The sequence below is a fragment of the Labrus mixtus genome, chromosome 9 (genome assembly GCF_963584025.1).
Source record: "Labrus mixtus chromosome 9, fLabMix1.1, whole genome shotgun sequence".
Taxonomy (NCBI): domain Eukaryota; kingdom Metazoa; phylum Chordata; class Actinopteri; order Labriformes; family Labridae; genus Labrus; species Labrus mixtus.
This window is the reverse complement of record NC_083620.1, coordinates 5,937,687-5,952,877: the sequence shown is the minus strand read 5'-3', so window position 1 is coordinate 5,952,877 and position 15,191 is coordinate 5,937,687. Positions and strand designations below refer to the sequence as shown.

The 15,191-nt window shown below is 39.0% G+C and overlaps 1 protein-coding gene across 3 annotated transcripts in view; it reads left to right on the top strand.

Annotated features, from left to right (window-relative positions):
• Positions 1–4,724: 4,724 nt before the first annotated feature.
• The window catches only part of bcas3 (BCAS3 microtubule associated cell migration factor), a 337,447-nt gene continuing 326,980 nt past the window's right edge, over positions 4,725–15,191 (top strand). For all 3 annotated transcript variants that reach the window (XM_061046080.1, XM_061046078.1, XM_061046081.1), the window contains exons 1-5: positions 4,725–4,811; positions 6,520–6,608; positions 6,731–6,785; positions 7,745–7,820; positions 11,444–11,550. In XM_061046080.1, coding sequence (XP_060902063.1) covers positions 6,538–6,608; positions 6,731–6,785; positions 7,745–7,820; positions 11,444–11,550 — 309 coding nt within the window. In that variant the 5' untranslated portion in view covers positions 4,725–4,811; positions 6,520–6,537. The remainder of the gene's footprint in view (positions 4,812–6,519; positions 6,609–6,730; positions 6,786–7,744; positions 7,821–11,443; positions 11,551–15,191) is intronic.

Sequence of the window (15,191 nt, the reverse complement as noted above, 5' to 3'; positions counted from 1 at the left end):
ACCTGGAGATTTTTCGGACAAGGACATGTACACAAAGCAATGGCGGCAAGTTCAGGCTCTTGCAAACCACTTCTGGACCCGCTGGAACAGTGACTACTTGCATTCCCTGCAGCAAAGACAGAAATGGACTGTGACTCGTAGAAACCTTCAAGTTGGAGATTTAGTTCTGCTGAGGGACAAGCAGACCACCCGAAACTGCTGGCCCATGGCCAAAATCATTAACACGTTCCCTGGCAAGGATGGACATGTAAGGAAGATCGAGATAAAGACAACTGACCAGGGCAGTGTCAAGACCTTTCTCAGACCGACCACAGAAGTTGTTCTACTTCTACCTATAGACTGAGCAAGAGTAATGTTCTACTATACTAGTGACCTTACATTGGTCAGACGGGGAGTGTGTTGCCCTTACGGTATTTGTTACGTTTTTAGACGTAGCTTTTGTGACACGGCTTTTATTTGATATATGATGTTGTAATTTCCTGTCGGGCTCATATTAGACCTGCAGCAGGCTCAGTCAGATGGTGCATGCTCTGAAGTTAATCCGCTGCCATCCACTGCGAATCTTCGGACAGGCAATGCTGTGAGTTATTTGTTTGATCAAAGAGATGTTAAAGAAAGTGTATTGATCATTATTTTAAGAAAACGTTTGTTTAAGTAACAGTTATGTGTCACGTATGTAATGTAAAATGTAAGCATTAAGCTATTACAGGGACAATGAATGTCTTATTGTTTTTATTCTGCAGTTTTCACCAACATGTTAATGAGGATCTGTGACAGTAAATGAAGAAAACTTACTCCGACTCCTCTGACATTGGTTTAACTCGGTGTTTAGTCAGAGTTTCAACACCCTGCACGAGAACACTACACTTTTATTTTAGAATCTTGTCCTGTCTTAAACTGAGAGTCCTTTACTTGCTGTGTGTTTTTATTTTGAAATAAAGTAAGGCCCACCCTAGTAGACTTAATAACAGAAACATCAAAACACACAGGACAGCGCCCGTGGTTTGATCCCAGGGAGGGATAGAGAGCAGTTTTTCTACAGGAGAAAATGTGTTCGAAGTAACCACTGAGCTAAACCAGTGCGACTTCAAGAGACAGAAACAGAGGTGATAAAGACAGCTGGGATCTGGTTCATAGAGAAGAGAATAAAGTAAGGCGCTTCTGGTAGATGGAAGGTTAGGACAGGAAGTTAAACACAGAAACAGGAAGTGGTTAGGCATCCCAAACTGATGTCAAACAGCTCAAAGGAATGGTAACAAAGGTAATGATGTCATAAGGTGGATATTACTTTGGACTCATCAGCTGAGCTGTCTGAGAGTTTGTTAAAGTGAAATGAGACATTCAAAGATGCAGCAGTGTCCTTCTTTTACATCACTGAGACTACAGGGAGACACTGAGGACCACTATCTACGGGGAGCCTGAAGGGACAAAATAACACAAGATTAATTAATGCATTAATTACAGACCTTTATTAATCCTGATTAACTAGTTAATGCTGACAGACCTGAAACATTCATACACATATATATGTATATATATATATATATATTTAAGTTTATTTTATTTTACTGTGTAATATGACATCATCTGTCTCCTACTTCAATGCGAGTTGTTTGCAGCTGCGTCTGTTTGTTTGTGAACTTTAAGATGAAGTGTTTCTAATGACGGTTAAATAACAACAATAAAGTCTTCCTCTTTATGAACCAGATCCCAGCTGTCTTTATCACCTCTGCTTCTGTCTCTTGAAGTCGCACTGGTTTAGCTCAGTGGTTACTTCGCACACATTTTCTCATGTAGAAAAACTGCTCTCCATCCCTCCCTGGGATCGAACCATGGGTGCTGTCCAGTGTTTTTACCACCCTGTGACTGTTCATGTTCACTGAGGAGCAGTGTATCAGCTTCAGTCTGAATCTGTGTGAAATAGTTTCTTTACAGCAGCGTGTAGTTCACCTGTCTGCTGTACAGACCAGTCAGTGTCAGACGTTATAAGCTCTGTTTCCTCCAGCAGTTTCTGCACTGGTTTAGCTCAGTGGTTACTTCGAACAAATTTTCTCCTGTAGAAATACTGCTCTCCATCCCTCCCTGGGATCAAACCATGGGCGCTGTCCAGTGTATTTTGATGTTTCTGTTATTAAGTCTACTAGGGGGGCCTTACTTTATTTCAAAATAAAAGCACACAGCAAGTAAAGGACTCTCAGTTTAAGACAGGACAAGATTCTAAAATAAAAGCCAAAATAATAGCATTTCAAACATGTGAATTAAAATGTGATTAATTGAGATTAACTATTAAAATGTAACGAGTAATTATTATTAAACATTTAAATCATTTGACAGTCTTTGTTTGACAACACAAAAGGTGACAAACTACAAAATAAAGGTAACATGAGTTGATTTAATGTCATCGATCGAAGCAGCTCTTCAGTTTCATCCTGAACCATTACTACAACACAGAGTTTTTAAAGAGGTATAAATATATCACAGGGACAGAAGTGTGATGTCTGCAGTATAAAAATCTGTTCAGTTTAAAGAGAGAAATATTTGTTGCCTACTGCTCAGGTAGAAAGACTAAATACAGGTAGGACATTTATATTGCATTAATGAACTGGAACAGACTGCAGAGACAAGGTAGAAAAATGACCCAGCAGATTCAGACTGAAGCTGATACACTGCTCCTCAGTGAACATGAACAGTCACAGGGCAGTAAAAACACTGGACAGCACCCATGGTTCAATCCCAGGGAGGGATGGAGAGCAGTTTTTCTACAGGAGAAAATGTGTTCGAAGTACCCACTGAGCTAAACCAGTGCGACTTCAAGAGACAGAAACAGAGGTGATAAAGACAGCTGGGATCTGGTTCATAGAGAAGAGAATAAAGTAAGGAGCTTCTGGTAGATGGAAGGTTAGGACAGGAAGTTAAACACAGAAACAGGAAGTGGTTAGGCATCCCAAACTGATGTCAAACAGCCCAGTCAGTGTCAGACTTTATAAGCTCTGTTTCCTCCAATAGTTTCTGCACTGGTTTAGCTCAGTGGTTACTTCGAACACATTTTCTCCTGTAGAAATAGCTGCTCTCCATCCCTCCCTGGGATCGAACCACGGGCGCTGTCCAGTGTTTTTTGATGTTTCTGTTATTAAGTCTACTGGGGGGCCTTTCTCTATTTTAAAATAAAAACAGCACGTAAAGGACTCTCAGTTTAAGACAGGACACGATTTCAAAATAAGCCTAAATAATAGCATTTCAAACATGTGAATTGAAACGTGATTAATCTGGATTAACTATTAAAATTTAACGAATAATCACGATTAAATAAACCAGTGCAGAAACCCCTGGAGGAAACAGATCTTATGAAGGCTGCCACTGACTGTGAGCCGTCTTTTGCAAAACCCCGGTCAAGCCAGCCGCCGCTTGAAATATGATGCGCATCTATACGAGGAATTACGGTACGGGTGCTTGGAGCACCCAAAAAGGAGTTATGCGGCCGCGTATTTTGAAAACTTGTTATTGAATTTGAAATGAAAATAAAATGAAAATGTAGTTACAACTATTTTAATAGCCCTTTAAATTTTAAGTCTGTTTTATTTGATAGTTTTGAGGTTTTTCAAGTTTAATTTTCCTTAAATTTCAATGAGAACTTTGATATTTTGGTCATATTCAATATTTCATTTTGAAAAATCTGTGACAGCTGACAATAAACTTTCAATGTATTCTTGTTCCTCGTGTCCCTGGCAGTGTTCATGAGGATTTTCAGCAGATTTTACTGTATAGTTTTTGAGATAATAAATGTAAAGTCTGCTCAAATTGCATAGAGACACTTTGATATTTTAGTCATATTCAATACTTTATTTTGAAAAATCTATGACAGGTGACAACGATCTTTTAATGGATTCTTGTTCCTCATGTCCCTGACTGATGTCATGAGAATCTCCAGCAGAAAATTAAAGGTAAATTCTGCTCCAAAATGTATTGAGACACTTTGATATTTTAGTCCTATTCAATATTTTAAATTTAGCTAAACCAGTGCGACTTTAAGAGACAGAAACCGAGTGATAAAGGCAGCTGGGCACTATATGATAATGTCAACAATCTCAGGAATGTTTCGATAAGAGAATGTCAACTTTGAAAGTGAATGGAATACTATTGTACTTAAAAAATGTAACTATTTATGTAGATTAAAATAAAAATGAGATTCTGCTTGAGGTAAGTAAAAGCAATTTGCTCAGTCGAGTCAAGCTCTCAAAAGTAAAAAAAAAAACATCAGAGCGGGACCACCCACTGAAAACTTTTGTTTCTGCTGAATAAAGGTTCATTAGTGTACTACACTTCATTTTACAAACACAACACTTTGTCTTCAAGGATACGAAAATATCCTTCTTTGTTTTTCTGAAATGTGATGGTCAATAACAATTTTGTCAACTGAGAGATAATGAAAACAAAAAAAACAAAAAAAGTTTTAAAACATTTTTTTTATTGGCAGCCTCTTGCGTTTTGCTTCCGGTACTGTTTTGGATAAGTTCTGACCCCACCGTACAGTGTATCTTGACATTATTGTTAGACTTGCATGATTTACAGCGTTTCATGTTGAGCACAGGATGTTTTATTTTGTTAACTGCATCCCTGATAATATGTGATGTCGTCATTAGTCCCGCCCTTGCTGCTGCCTGATTGGTTCAACGAAACCGTTCTGTGTTCTAATTGGTTGCCCATTACACAACACTGTTCCGCAAATCTAGTCTGTGTTTTGACGTTTTTGCAGAGCTCGTCGGACCATCACACACAAGTCCATTTAGGACACATCAGCGCTCAGCGAATCGGTTCGTAAATACAACCGCTTTAATGTAATGTCCGACTGAAACATGACACACGAAAGTCCCGCTTTAAGGCCACAACTGTGTCGTTTTATTCCTGCCAGAGGAGTTTTATCAGCTAATGCTAGCTAGCTGAAGTTAGCATCAATATAACTTCACCGTTAGCCAGTGGCTGTGTTGTGTTGACTTGGCAGTTGTCACAATTGCTGCTCGCATTAGTCCACAGGCTGATAGTTGTGCAAGCTAGCTGAGTAAACCTAAGATAACCAAGCCTCTCAGTGTGTTGTTAGGCACAGAAGCTCCTCTATCAGCATGTAAACAATGTAAACTGCATGTAGCTTTGTCCACACTGTTGTTGTCATCTCGACATGTTTCACCAGCTTCATAGCAACATCTTCATTACACTCCTCTGACAGATATGACAACTTTATCTGGCATCACAGCTGGTTTAATTCATCAAAACCTCATGTCATAAGGTAGCAGGGTTTCTTAAAATGTGAACTTTAAATGCAGAGTGATTCCAATGTGTGGCATTTATGTTTGAGTTTGTCTGACAACGAAATCATTTTCACAAGTTTCACAAGTGAACTATCTGATGGCACATGGTTGCATTTCCCTGGTTCCATTTATTTACCAATAATCTGGGTCTAGTCATGCTGCTTGCTGACAAACTGCAAATCAAATTGGTGTTATAAGGGCGCCAAATCAACCCCACTACTGATGAGAACATGCTGTACTAATCTGTTTCCATATTGTTGAATTTGGGGTGGAAAACATTAATCAATCAGTACACTAGTACAAGGAACTACAGTCTCAAACACAGTATACATTGTATTCATTTTTAAGGTTTAATTTGAACAAACTGAGCAGTTTATCAGCGAAAAAAAGGAACATAACAACAGTTTGTAAACTCATGGCTTTTTGGGGTTATGAAAAACTTAGAATAGCAAAGTTTTCTCTGCTTCCAGCTACACATATGTAAGGATTTGCTAGTCTTTGTTTGGCTTTTTTTGCTGTCAAAGCTGGACATTTGAACAAGTTAGCATTATCCATGTCAGTATGTGATTGCTTTTTTCACGTTATTTATTTATTTTTTGGCGTTTTAAGGAAACGCAAAGTGATGATTTTGAATTTATTTTAAAGTAATAAGAGATGCAGATTTAGAGGAAAACGTCACTGGTTTGGTTTCTGTGTGGCTCCTTCTTTGATTTTGCTCTGATATGACTTTGCAAAGGTAACCAGAGTGCTGTCAGGCTGTCTTAAAGGAATAACTTATAATGACAAAATAATGGCAAACAATTTAAGTAAGATCTTCTGTTCAGCTGTGGTACTCGGGTTCATACTGTACGTGCTACAGACAGAGCTGAGAGGATTGTAAACTATGAGTGTCTGAGCGCTGTTTTCTTAACAAACTAACTGATGACACAGTTTCTAAACCACTCCAAACATTGTTTTCTTCATGTTTTTTAGAAGTGGTGTACCCCATAAAATAAGAGTACTTGTTAACATAGTGTGCTTAAATCATGGCTTTATAAAGCCAAAAGTATACCAGCATCTTCTTCCCATCATCCACATCATAGATTCTTAGAATAGATCGATTATTATACCGACCTTTAAATACTCAGTCAGTTTCATGAGTTAGCAGGTACAATTTAATTTGTTTTTTTGCTTGTACGCTGTTGTCATGTCAAAATGCTTTGTTTTTCCTTTGTAGGATCAAAAGAGAGAAGACATGGCATCAGACTCTCCACGCAGACCAAGCCGCTGTGCTGGAGGGGTTCTGGTGCGAGCACAAGCTGCTACGTAAGAACTGCAATCTGCAAACTTCTTTCTTCATAACACAAAAAAAATATACTGTTCATTGTGCATTTAATTGTTCTTAATGCATTATCATCAGAGTTGACATGCTCTCTTTGCTGTCACAGGGAGCAGTCTTACATGGAAAGTGTAGTGACCTTCCTGCAGGATGTCGTCCCCCAGGTACCTTTTTACTTTCATTCATTCACTCACACAAACTGTGGTTGTATGCTTGTGTCCTAATATCCCAATTCTGCATTGAGTGAGTACAGCACAAGTTTGTTACTGTGTTCTGTTTTAATGCAGCCCTATGGGGGCTAGCGACAACCCACAATTTGATCTGTCCAGTAAAGCACATACGACAGCTTAACAATGTCAAAAGGATGGGTTAGTAATAAGACACAAAAGTGACTAAATATTTAACAAAGGACTGAATCAACGAGACAGCACATAACCCCTGAGAGGCACCATGCAGCAGTCCACACCTTTAAAGCCTCTCCCCTCCTGAACTTAGCACTGTGCTTTAAAGGACTGAGGCCAGGTGCACCTCGCTGAGTAACAACAACTCTGTATTGTAATTTAATTAGCAGCATTAACTTCATTCATCTGTTTTGACGTATTCATGTTTTCATGTATTCTAATGCCACCTAGCTATTGTTACTTTTTCAGATACATTTTATGCCAGAGGTTGAGTCAAAGGCTAAAAAACATTTAACGCCAAAGTTCCTGGAAAATCAACAAGCCAATCTTTTTTTTGTTACAGGTGCATCGTTTCAAAATGCTTGAAATGTACAAAATAATAATAAGTAGGGCTGCACAGTATACAGTTTAATCATCACAATTGCTATGTACACATGTGTACTGTAGTCACATCTAAGTGCATTGTAATTTGCCAGTTTATTGGTTTTAAAACTACTGTATTTCTATTATCACAAGAAAGGAGGTTTACCCCATGCTGTTTTCACACTTGCAAAAAACTCCTTAAAACTACCTGAAATTTTCAAATGTTTCAGTACGACTTTACCCAGACTTTTTCCTGCCGGCTCCCTAGTAAATTCACTGTGAAGTCGCGGTGAGCTGATGTATCCTCTTGTTTTGGTGAACATTTTTTATGACTGTCTTTTGTGTTTTTCACTCTTCAGGCATACACAGGAGCGCCACCCACTGATGAAAAGGAAAAAATCATTTGGGTTCGATTTGAGAAAGCCGACATCAATGGTAAATCTTAACCTGTCAAAACAACTTCATTTGACATACACAGGTCCCTTCAGGGTTCTAGTTGATGTTGCATTAAAATAATGTTTTGTTTCTTCCATAGAGCTGCTAGTTTGCCTCTTTTTCCTCTCACTGTCTCTTCACCCTGCTCCGCCTCTCTCCCTCTCTGAGCAAAACACAAAAATAAAACCTACAGCTTTATGTATTTTGTTATGCAGGAAAGGAACATTTTGAATCTATGTATTTTTTTTTATTAAGAAGCCTTTTTATATAAAAATGTTTTACGTCATTTCTCTTGCACATGTTGATGTTACTGTATGCAGCTGGGAGATTTGGCCCATGTGAATTTGACCTTGAACTGACTTTGTTTTTCTTATTTCTTTACACCGAAAAAATATTGATAACAATCTCGGGTATCTTCATTCAGCTAAAAATATCCAGATGTGATTTTTGGTCCACATCACCCAGCACTACTATAACATATACAGACATTAGGGATGCAACAATACAGTCAGCCCACGGTTCAATACGTACCTCTGTTTTTTGGTCACAGTACTTCAGTAAACTTAAATTGACCATTTCAAATAAATAAACATGTACTTCAGTAAACTTAAATTGACCATTTCAAATAACAAACCTGTACTTCAGTAAACTTAAATTGGCCATTTTAAATAAATAAACCTGTACTTCAGTAAACTTAAATTGACCATTTCAAATAAATAAACATGTACTTCAGTAAACTTAAATTGACCATTTCAAATAACAAACCTGTACTTCAGTAAACTTAAATTGGCCATTTTAAATAAATAAACCTGTACTCAGTGGCCTACATTAAGATTGTAAAGCGCAATATCAGTTTGGTCAGCTATCTATTCCTCTATTTTGAGGTTCTTCTGTAAAAAGATAAGCTTGTCGACATTCTCTGCATTAAGGCGAGAGCAATTTGCACTTACAATGTCACCTGCAGTGGAGAAAATGTTCTCACTTGCAACAGAGGTTCCCTGGACACAGAGGTGTTGTTGTGCAAGTTTTGCTACATGGGGGTACTTGCATTTGTTTGTTTTCCACCACATGAATGGGTCAGCATCCACATGAATGCAGTCTGCCAACTTGTATGTGGTGACTTCCTCCTCAATGATCTGGGCAATGGGCCTTGTCTGTTCCTCTGTTCTGAAGAGCTCCCCAAAAAGCTCTGACATTGCAGTCTTCTTCTTGGGAGGGGGAGAGGATGTATTTTCTTCCCTTAGGTATGGCACAGGACTCTTTGCTTGACCCTGTGTTACAAAGAGAATGGCCCTTTAATATAATTACACAACTACAGTGTATAACATATTACAATTGTTAAAATATCAGTGACAACAATACATCTAATTATATGTAAAAACAATCAAACCACATTTTAAAAATAAAAACATGGTAATCAAATAATACCTGCTGTTCATGCTCCAGAATTTCATCGATGAGATTCCTGAAGAGCCTGTCACGAATGTTGTCATCAAGGTAAGGCAGGGATTTAAACCTGCGGTCCAGGGCTGTGGCCTTTTGGAGGTAGTCATGAAGATCAGGGTCAATGTACCTCCTTTCCAGGTCATTTCTTATGGCTGCTTTGGCTTCCTTGACTGTTGCACTGTCATCACCTCCTGATGACATGGATTTGAGAAGAGGAAGGATCATTGATATGGTGGGGGTTGTTTCACTGCTCATGAGAGTTGTCACTGATTTCAGTGGTTTGAGTATCAGTGCTTCTGCAAGTTTCTGCTCACTATCATTCAACATTGCTGTGTCCTTGACAGACGTTTTCAGACCTTTGTCCAGTAAGGCAGAGTAGATGGCGGGCTGCTGTTCTGTGCATCTTTCCAACATGTCATGTATTGTATTCCACCTAGTTGTGACATCATGAATTAACTTGTGTCTTGGCAAGTTTAACATCTCTTGCTTCACAGTCCAAACGTGGTGGGCAGTAGTGCTTTTGTGAAAAAAAAGTCAAAATTTTTCTGACCTTCCCCAGGAGACGGGACACGGAGTTGATTGACATTGCTTTCTTGGCTGCAAGGTTGATTACGTGCGCAAAGCAACCAATCTGTGGCCCCAGTCCATCAGCTTCACTGATCGCGTTGACGATATTGGCTGCATTATCTGTGGTTACAGGGAGTGACGTGTTTGGCCTCTCCAACTTCCACATATTTATTGCATTTGTTAACTCCTGTGCCAAATGGGCACTTGTATGACTTTCATACAGGGGACAAATGTGTGAGAGGGTAATTTGTAACGTGGATCCAGCGTATTTATAAGATGACGGAAGCCCACATCTCCAACAACCGAAAATGGCTGCAAATCCCTGGCGATGAATACCCCCACTGCCTTTGTAATTTTTTTGTGTTTCTCTGAACAAGTGGGGTATGTCTGAACGAAGGCACTGGCGAGGGACTGTTGCATTTTGGATGATGGTGTTACCTGTTTGGTCACCCTGCTTCCAGACAATGATATCGCTGGGTGATGGCGCCGCAGATGGGAAGTCATGTTGGAAGTGTTTCCATTTAAGTAGGCGATACGTGTCAAACAATGTTTACAGACAGTCATTTTTTTGTTCACCGTTTTCTCTTCCTTGTCATTAGTCTGGACAATGAAAGCGAAATGTTCCCACACCGCTGACTTTAAAGACGGGGGTGCCTCCTCAAGTCGTAGCTGCTCCTCACTGCTCGCCATGCTAAAAGTAATGTTGTTGTCAGCGTCACCAAACTTTAGCGCGTGGTGATCACTCACTTGGCGGGGATTCCTCATCCCTGCGCGCTGACTCACAGGTGCACACAGGCACACACAGGCAGAGCCAATTTAGAGAGAAATACAATGCGCGGAAACTAATTAAACGCCAAACCGTAAAAACCTCAGTTCACAAGTCAGTATTGAACTGTGGATGCCGTACCGAACAGTTCAATATTTTATTGAGAATTGTTGCATGCCTAACAGACATACATATCAGTTTCTGGGTTTGGTATGATGCTGCATCAAGCTACTGTATACTTCACTTTACATGTCCACCGCAAGGAAACAAAACACACAATAGTCATATTGTGAGGTTTACAACGCATCCAAGATGGTAAATGAAGCAGCCGAATCTGACTTCGTTTTTACCTACATATCAATGTTACGTAACATTGGACGTGTTCACAGTATGAATCTGATATGTGGAAAAGAACATTCTGGGAGACAGACAAGAGAATAAAGCAGCTTTATTATGTGCAAGTATAGGATAAACGTCATCACTCTCGCTCACTCACATTGGTTTGCCCCAACTTCTTGTGGAAATGTTACAAGTGGGCTAGCAGGAGAAAGTCCAGATAAAGTCGGGTTGAAGAATCCTTCCATTTGTGTTCTCACATGCGCTCAGCCAGAAGATGTAATCTGCATGTCTGAACGGGTCTAAGAAGTACAATATGATGTAATAGAATTTAAAGAGATCTTTTTTATGGTAAATGTATTTATGCATAGAATAGAGAGTGGATCAAATAATTTATGATGGTAGGATAGTCATTAAAACACATACAATACATAGTGTCCTAGTGTTTGATAATGTAGCATACCCTTTTGCTGAAGTTCACTGAATGTCTCACTTTCTGTTTGCACAGACACGGCCCGCAATCCAGAGTTTCTGGAGATGCACAACGGTACGAGCGAGCCTCCTCTCTGCCTCATGATCGGCTACACTGACGGGATGCAAGTCTGGAGCGTTTCTGTAAGTCACACACTCACAGAGACTTAAATAAAACTACAACCATGTTCATTTTCTACCTGGACCTGTGATCAATTTAACGATAAGTTTAAACTGATATGTGTGCGCACTATGGAGCAATACTTTGCTACTTTTCGCAAAAAAGGGCTTTTTTGACCCTTCAAAATAAAACACAGAAAAAGTCCAAGGATTATATTTCAGGCAAGTATGATGACATATCAAGGAAACAAATAATTTGGATGTGCAGCTCACTGAAAAGGTGTCAATTGTTTTGTCATACAATCTCTTCCTCCGTTATAAGATAACAAGCGAGGCTATTAAAGTCACAATAACATTACCAATAGACATGGATCCTGAATTTGATTTCATGGCGGCAGTAGTTCAGTGTGTAGGGACTTGTGTTGGGAACGGGAGGGTCACTGGTTCAAGTCCCGATGCAGACCATAATATTGGGTGCCAGGGCACTTTCTGAGTACTGCCGTGGTGCCCTTGAGCAAGGCACAGAACCCCCAACCGCTCTGTTGCGCTCCCTGCGTAGCAGTGTGTAGCAGCCCCACTCTGACATCTCTCCACTAATGCATGTCCACAGGTCAGGTATTGAACTTTTAGACTTATGTCAATAGACCGTCCTTACAATTGATTGATTGTCTGAGAAAGAATGTAAACATTAACTCTTCAAAAGTCTAACTCTGGTCAGATCATTATCTGAACCAGGACCTGTATGGACATACCAAGTAGCTGGAAAAACATAACAATGGGTTAACGATGAGAATATTCCTCTGCTCACCCTCCTCTCCTCTCGTTTTTATCCTCATGAATCATTATTGTGATTAATTTGAAATTATGCATTTAAATCCACTACGATCACGGCGCTCCTTCACATTTCATTTGGAGAGTTGGAACAACACTACCACGTCGTTTCACTCAGTCAGGATCCTCTCTTACCATAAAGGACTATTCGAACACACCCTTCGGTTTTCTGCTGCACTACATTGCATTTTACACGTTTGTCCACTAGATGGCAGTGTTGACCATGTTATGAACAGAAATTGTTCAAGTGTAGTTCTTTACCTCTCAGGTCAGGCCTGAAGACTTAACCTCATACTGCTTTTGTTTCTGATAAAAGGTGTAACTAAAGCACAAGAGGGGGTCATATAAACATGAGAGCAGGTAGTGTTATCTGTTATTGACAGCCAGTGCAGAAGATGAAATCATAATCTTATTCGTTTGCAGATGGAAACAATATTGGTTAAGTTCAGACTCCATAATCCATTAGAAGTCTCTTTTTTAAAAACTTTTATTTCACTATTTTGTTTAGTTACAGTCAGCTGTACAGAGAGTCTCATAGATGACAAACTATGAACATAAATATGAATGTGATTAAAAAAAACTCTACACAAGCCTCTAATATTCAAATCCTATCTAAACAAGCATATCCATATGCACTTGTTTATTTGATATAAATTATCTGAATTATTCTTTCCAATTACAGTTGTTAAATGTAAATATAAAAATAAATATGTCTTTGATAAAATAAAACAAAATAATAATAATCAATTGTCTTGTGTAGCATCTTACATTAAATACATGCTGATCAGAGTGCGGACGATTTATGAGCTTCAGTTTTCCCGTGAAAATATGAGAAATTCATCATTTTAAATCTGGGATAAAAAGAAAAAGGTGCATAACATACGATTAAAATTGGAAACCAAAGACAAAACAGAGAGAAAAATAAAACCATATTAAAACAAAGCTGTAATAATGATTTTGATGATTATAATGTGTTAAAAGAAAGTTGTTATTGTTATATAAATGTTATTATATTACAAGATAAATAATGAGGCCTTAACGCTGATGTTAACTATCTCTTCAAAATTCAGGAAAGGAGGCACTTCATAGAATGTATACTTTAGTACTTCTAATATAAATATTTATATTTAAAAGCATTTATATTTCACTGATCCAATTTTTTTCAGTTCTGATCTGATTCTGATACACATGCACGGAGTCCAATATTTTTACATCATAACTAATAATGTTATTGTTGTTGTTGGTATCATGTGTGAGGCTACACAAAGCTGCAGTAAACCCGGCATTTCATTGTGCTGGATTCACATACAAACAGGAAGCAGTAGAACCATACTTTTGATCGTAAAGAGGAGCTATTCCATCTCGTCTGAACGTCGTCATGGAGATGATTTGTGGACACTTCTTTAAGTTCTGTCTGATTGGCTTAAAATTGAGATTGTAGTCAGTCTGATATCTGATACGTAAATTACGCCAATATCGGACTGATACTGATATTAGATTGGATTGGTCCTATCTCTATCTATTTCTTTATGTTGTTTTCTCTTCATTACTTTTGTATTACATGCTGTATAATGGGCTGGAATCCTGTCTGATACTGTAGCATGTCATCTGAACACTATAAATAAACATATTAAGTCCTTTTATTATTCTTTAAACCATAATGTTGCTTCACTCTTAACCCTCCTTTTTCCAACTTGTCCACAAGAGGGAGACCTTCTGATTTAAGAATTAAAGGACTGATTTTGGTTAACTCTGATATTTACAGGTCAAATATCATTAATCATGTATTAAAAGGAAAGACATCAAAACAAATGTCACAAAGGCATTCATACTGTAATTACTGCAATATATAAGCCTCCTTTGTTTATTATTTATTCATTTTTGCAAGCTGCATGCTGAAAGGCTTTTTTCTTACGACTGGGCACGTCTTAAACCGCATTAAAAACTCCTCCCAAACCAAATGTGCACAAAGTCTTATTCAGTAAATTCATTTCTTTAAAGTCCAAAAACTTGGAAAATCATTAGACGCTTGTGTCGGATCTGTGATTTAACAAATTGTCCACAATGCTGCAAAAGGCTTCGCACACCGAGTATCGCCTTTCATGTCGGGGCTGTCACTGAAACATGCAAACTTCACATACATCCTGTGAGATCTAAACACACCAAAGTCCTTAATCAGTCTCTTTATAAACATCCACAGACCTCAGGGAAGAGGACACATTTTACCCGTGAACACTGTGATGTGGCAACTTCTGCGCTTCTAGTCGATTTTTTTTCTGTGTTGGTGGAGAAGAGGATTACAAGCTTGCCCAGATGAACTTGACACCGATTCTGATTCACGCATCGCAGTTCGCCTTGTTATCAAACGCTCTCCTCCCTCTTTGTTTCTCTTTCAGTTTTTCAAAGTTTACGGGATGTTTCTGGCTTGTGTGTTTTCGCAGGGTTTTAAGTAAGCACAGAAGGTGCCCCGCTCTCTGCCTCTTGAGTGGCCCGTGAAGTGTTTGTGACAGTTGCTAAGCCGACACCCTCTGTAATGGCCTAGCGGAGCACGGATATACACGTGTACACGCAACACTTTCACACGCTGGAGAGATGGGGACTTGTGATTGGTTGTATGGATGCTGACAGAGCTGTTTAGGAGATGTAGATTACTGTCGCCTCACACTGGAGAGGTGTCATCTGCCTCAGCCTGATAGGAGGCAGACTGTGGAGGACTAATTGCCTGTCTGCGTATGTGTTGAGGTGAAATGACCTCCTTGGAAGAAAAGTGTCTGCAGAAAGTGTTGGTGGATGTCCTGGAGCTGAATCACACAAATGTCCATAATCCTGTACCA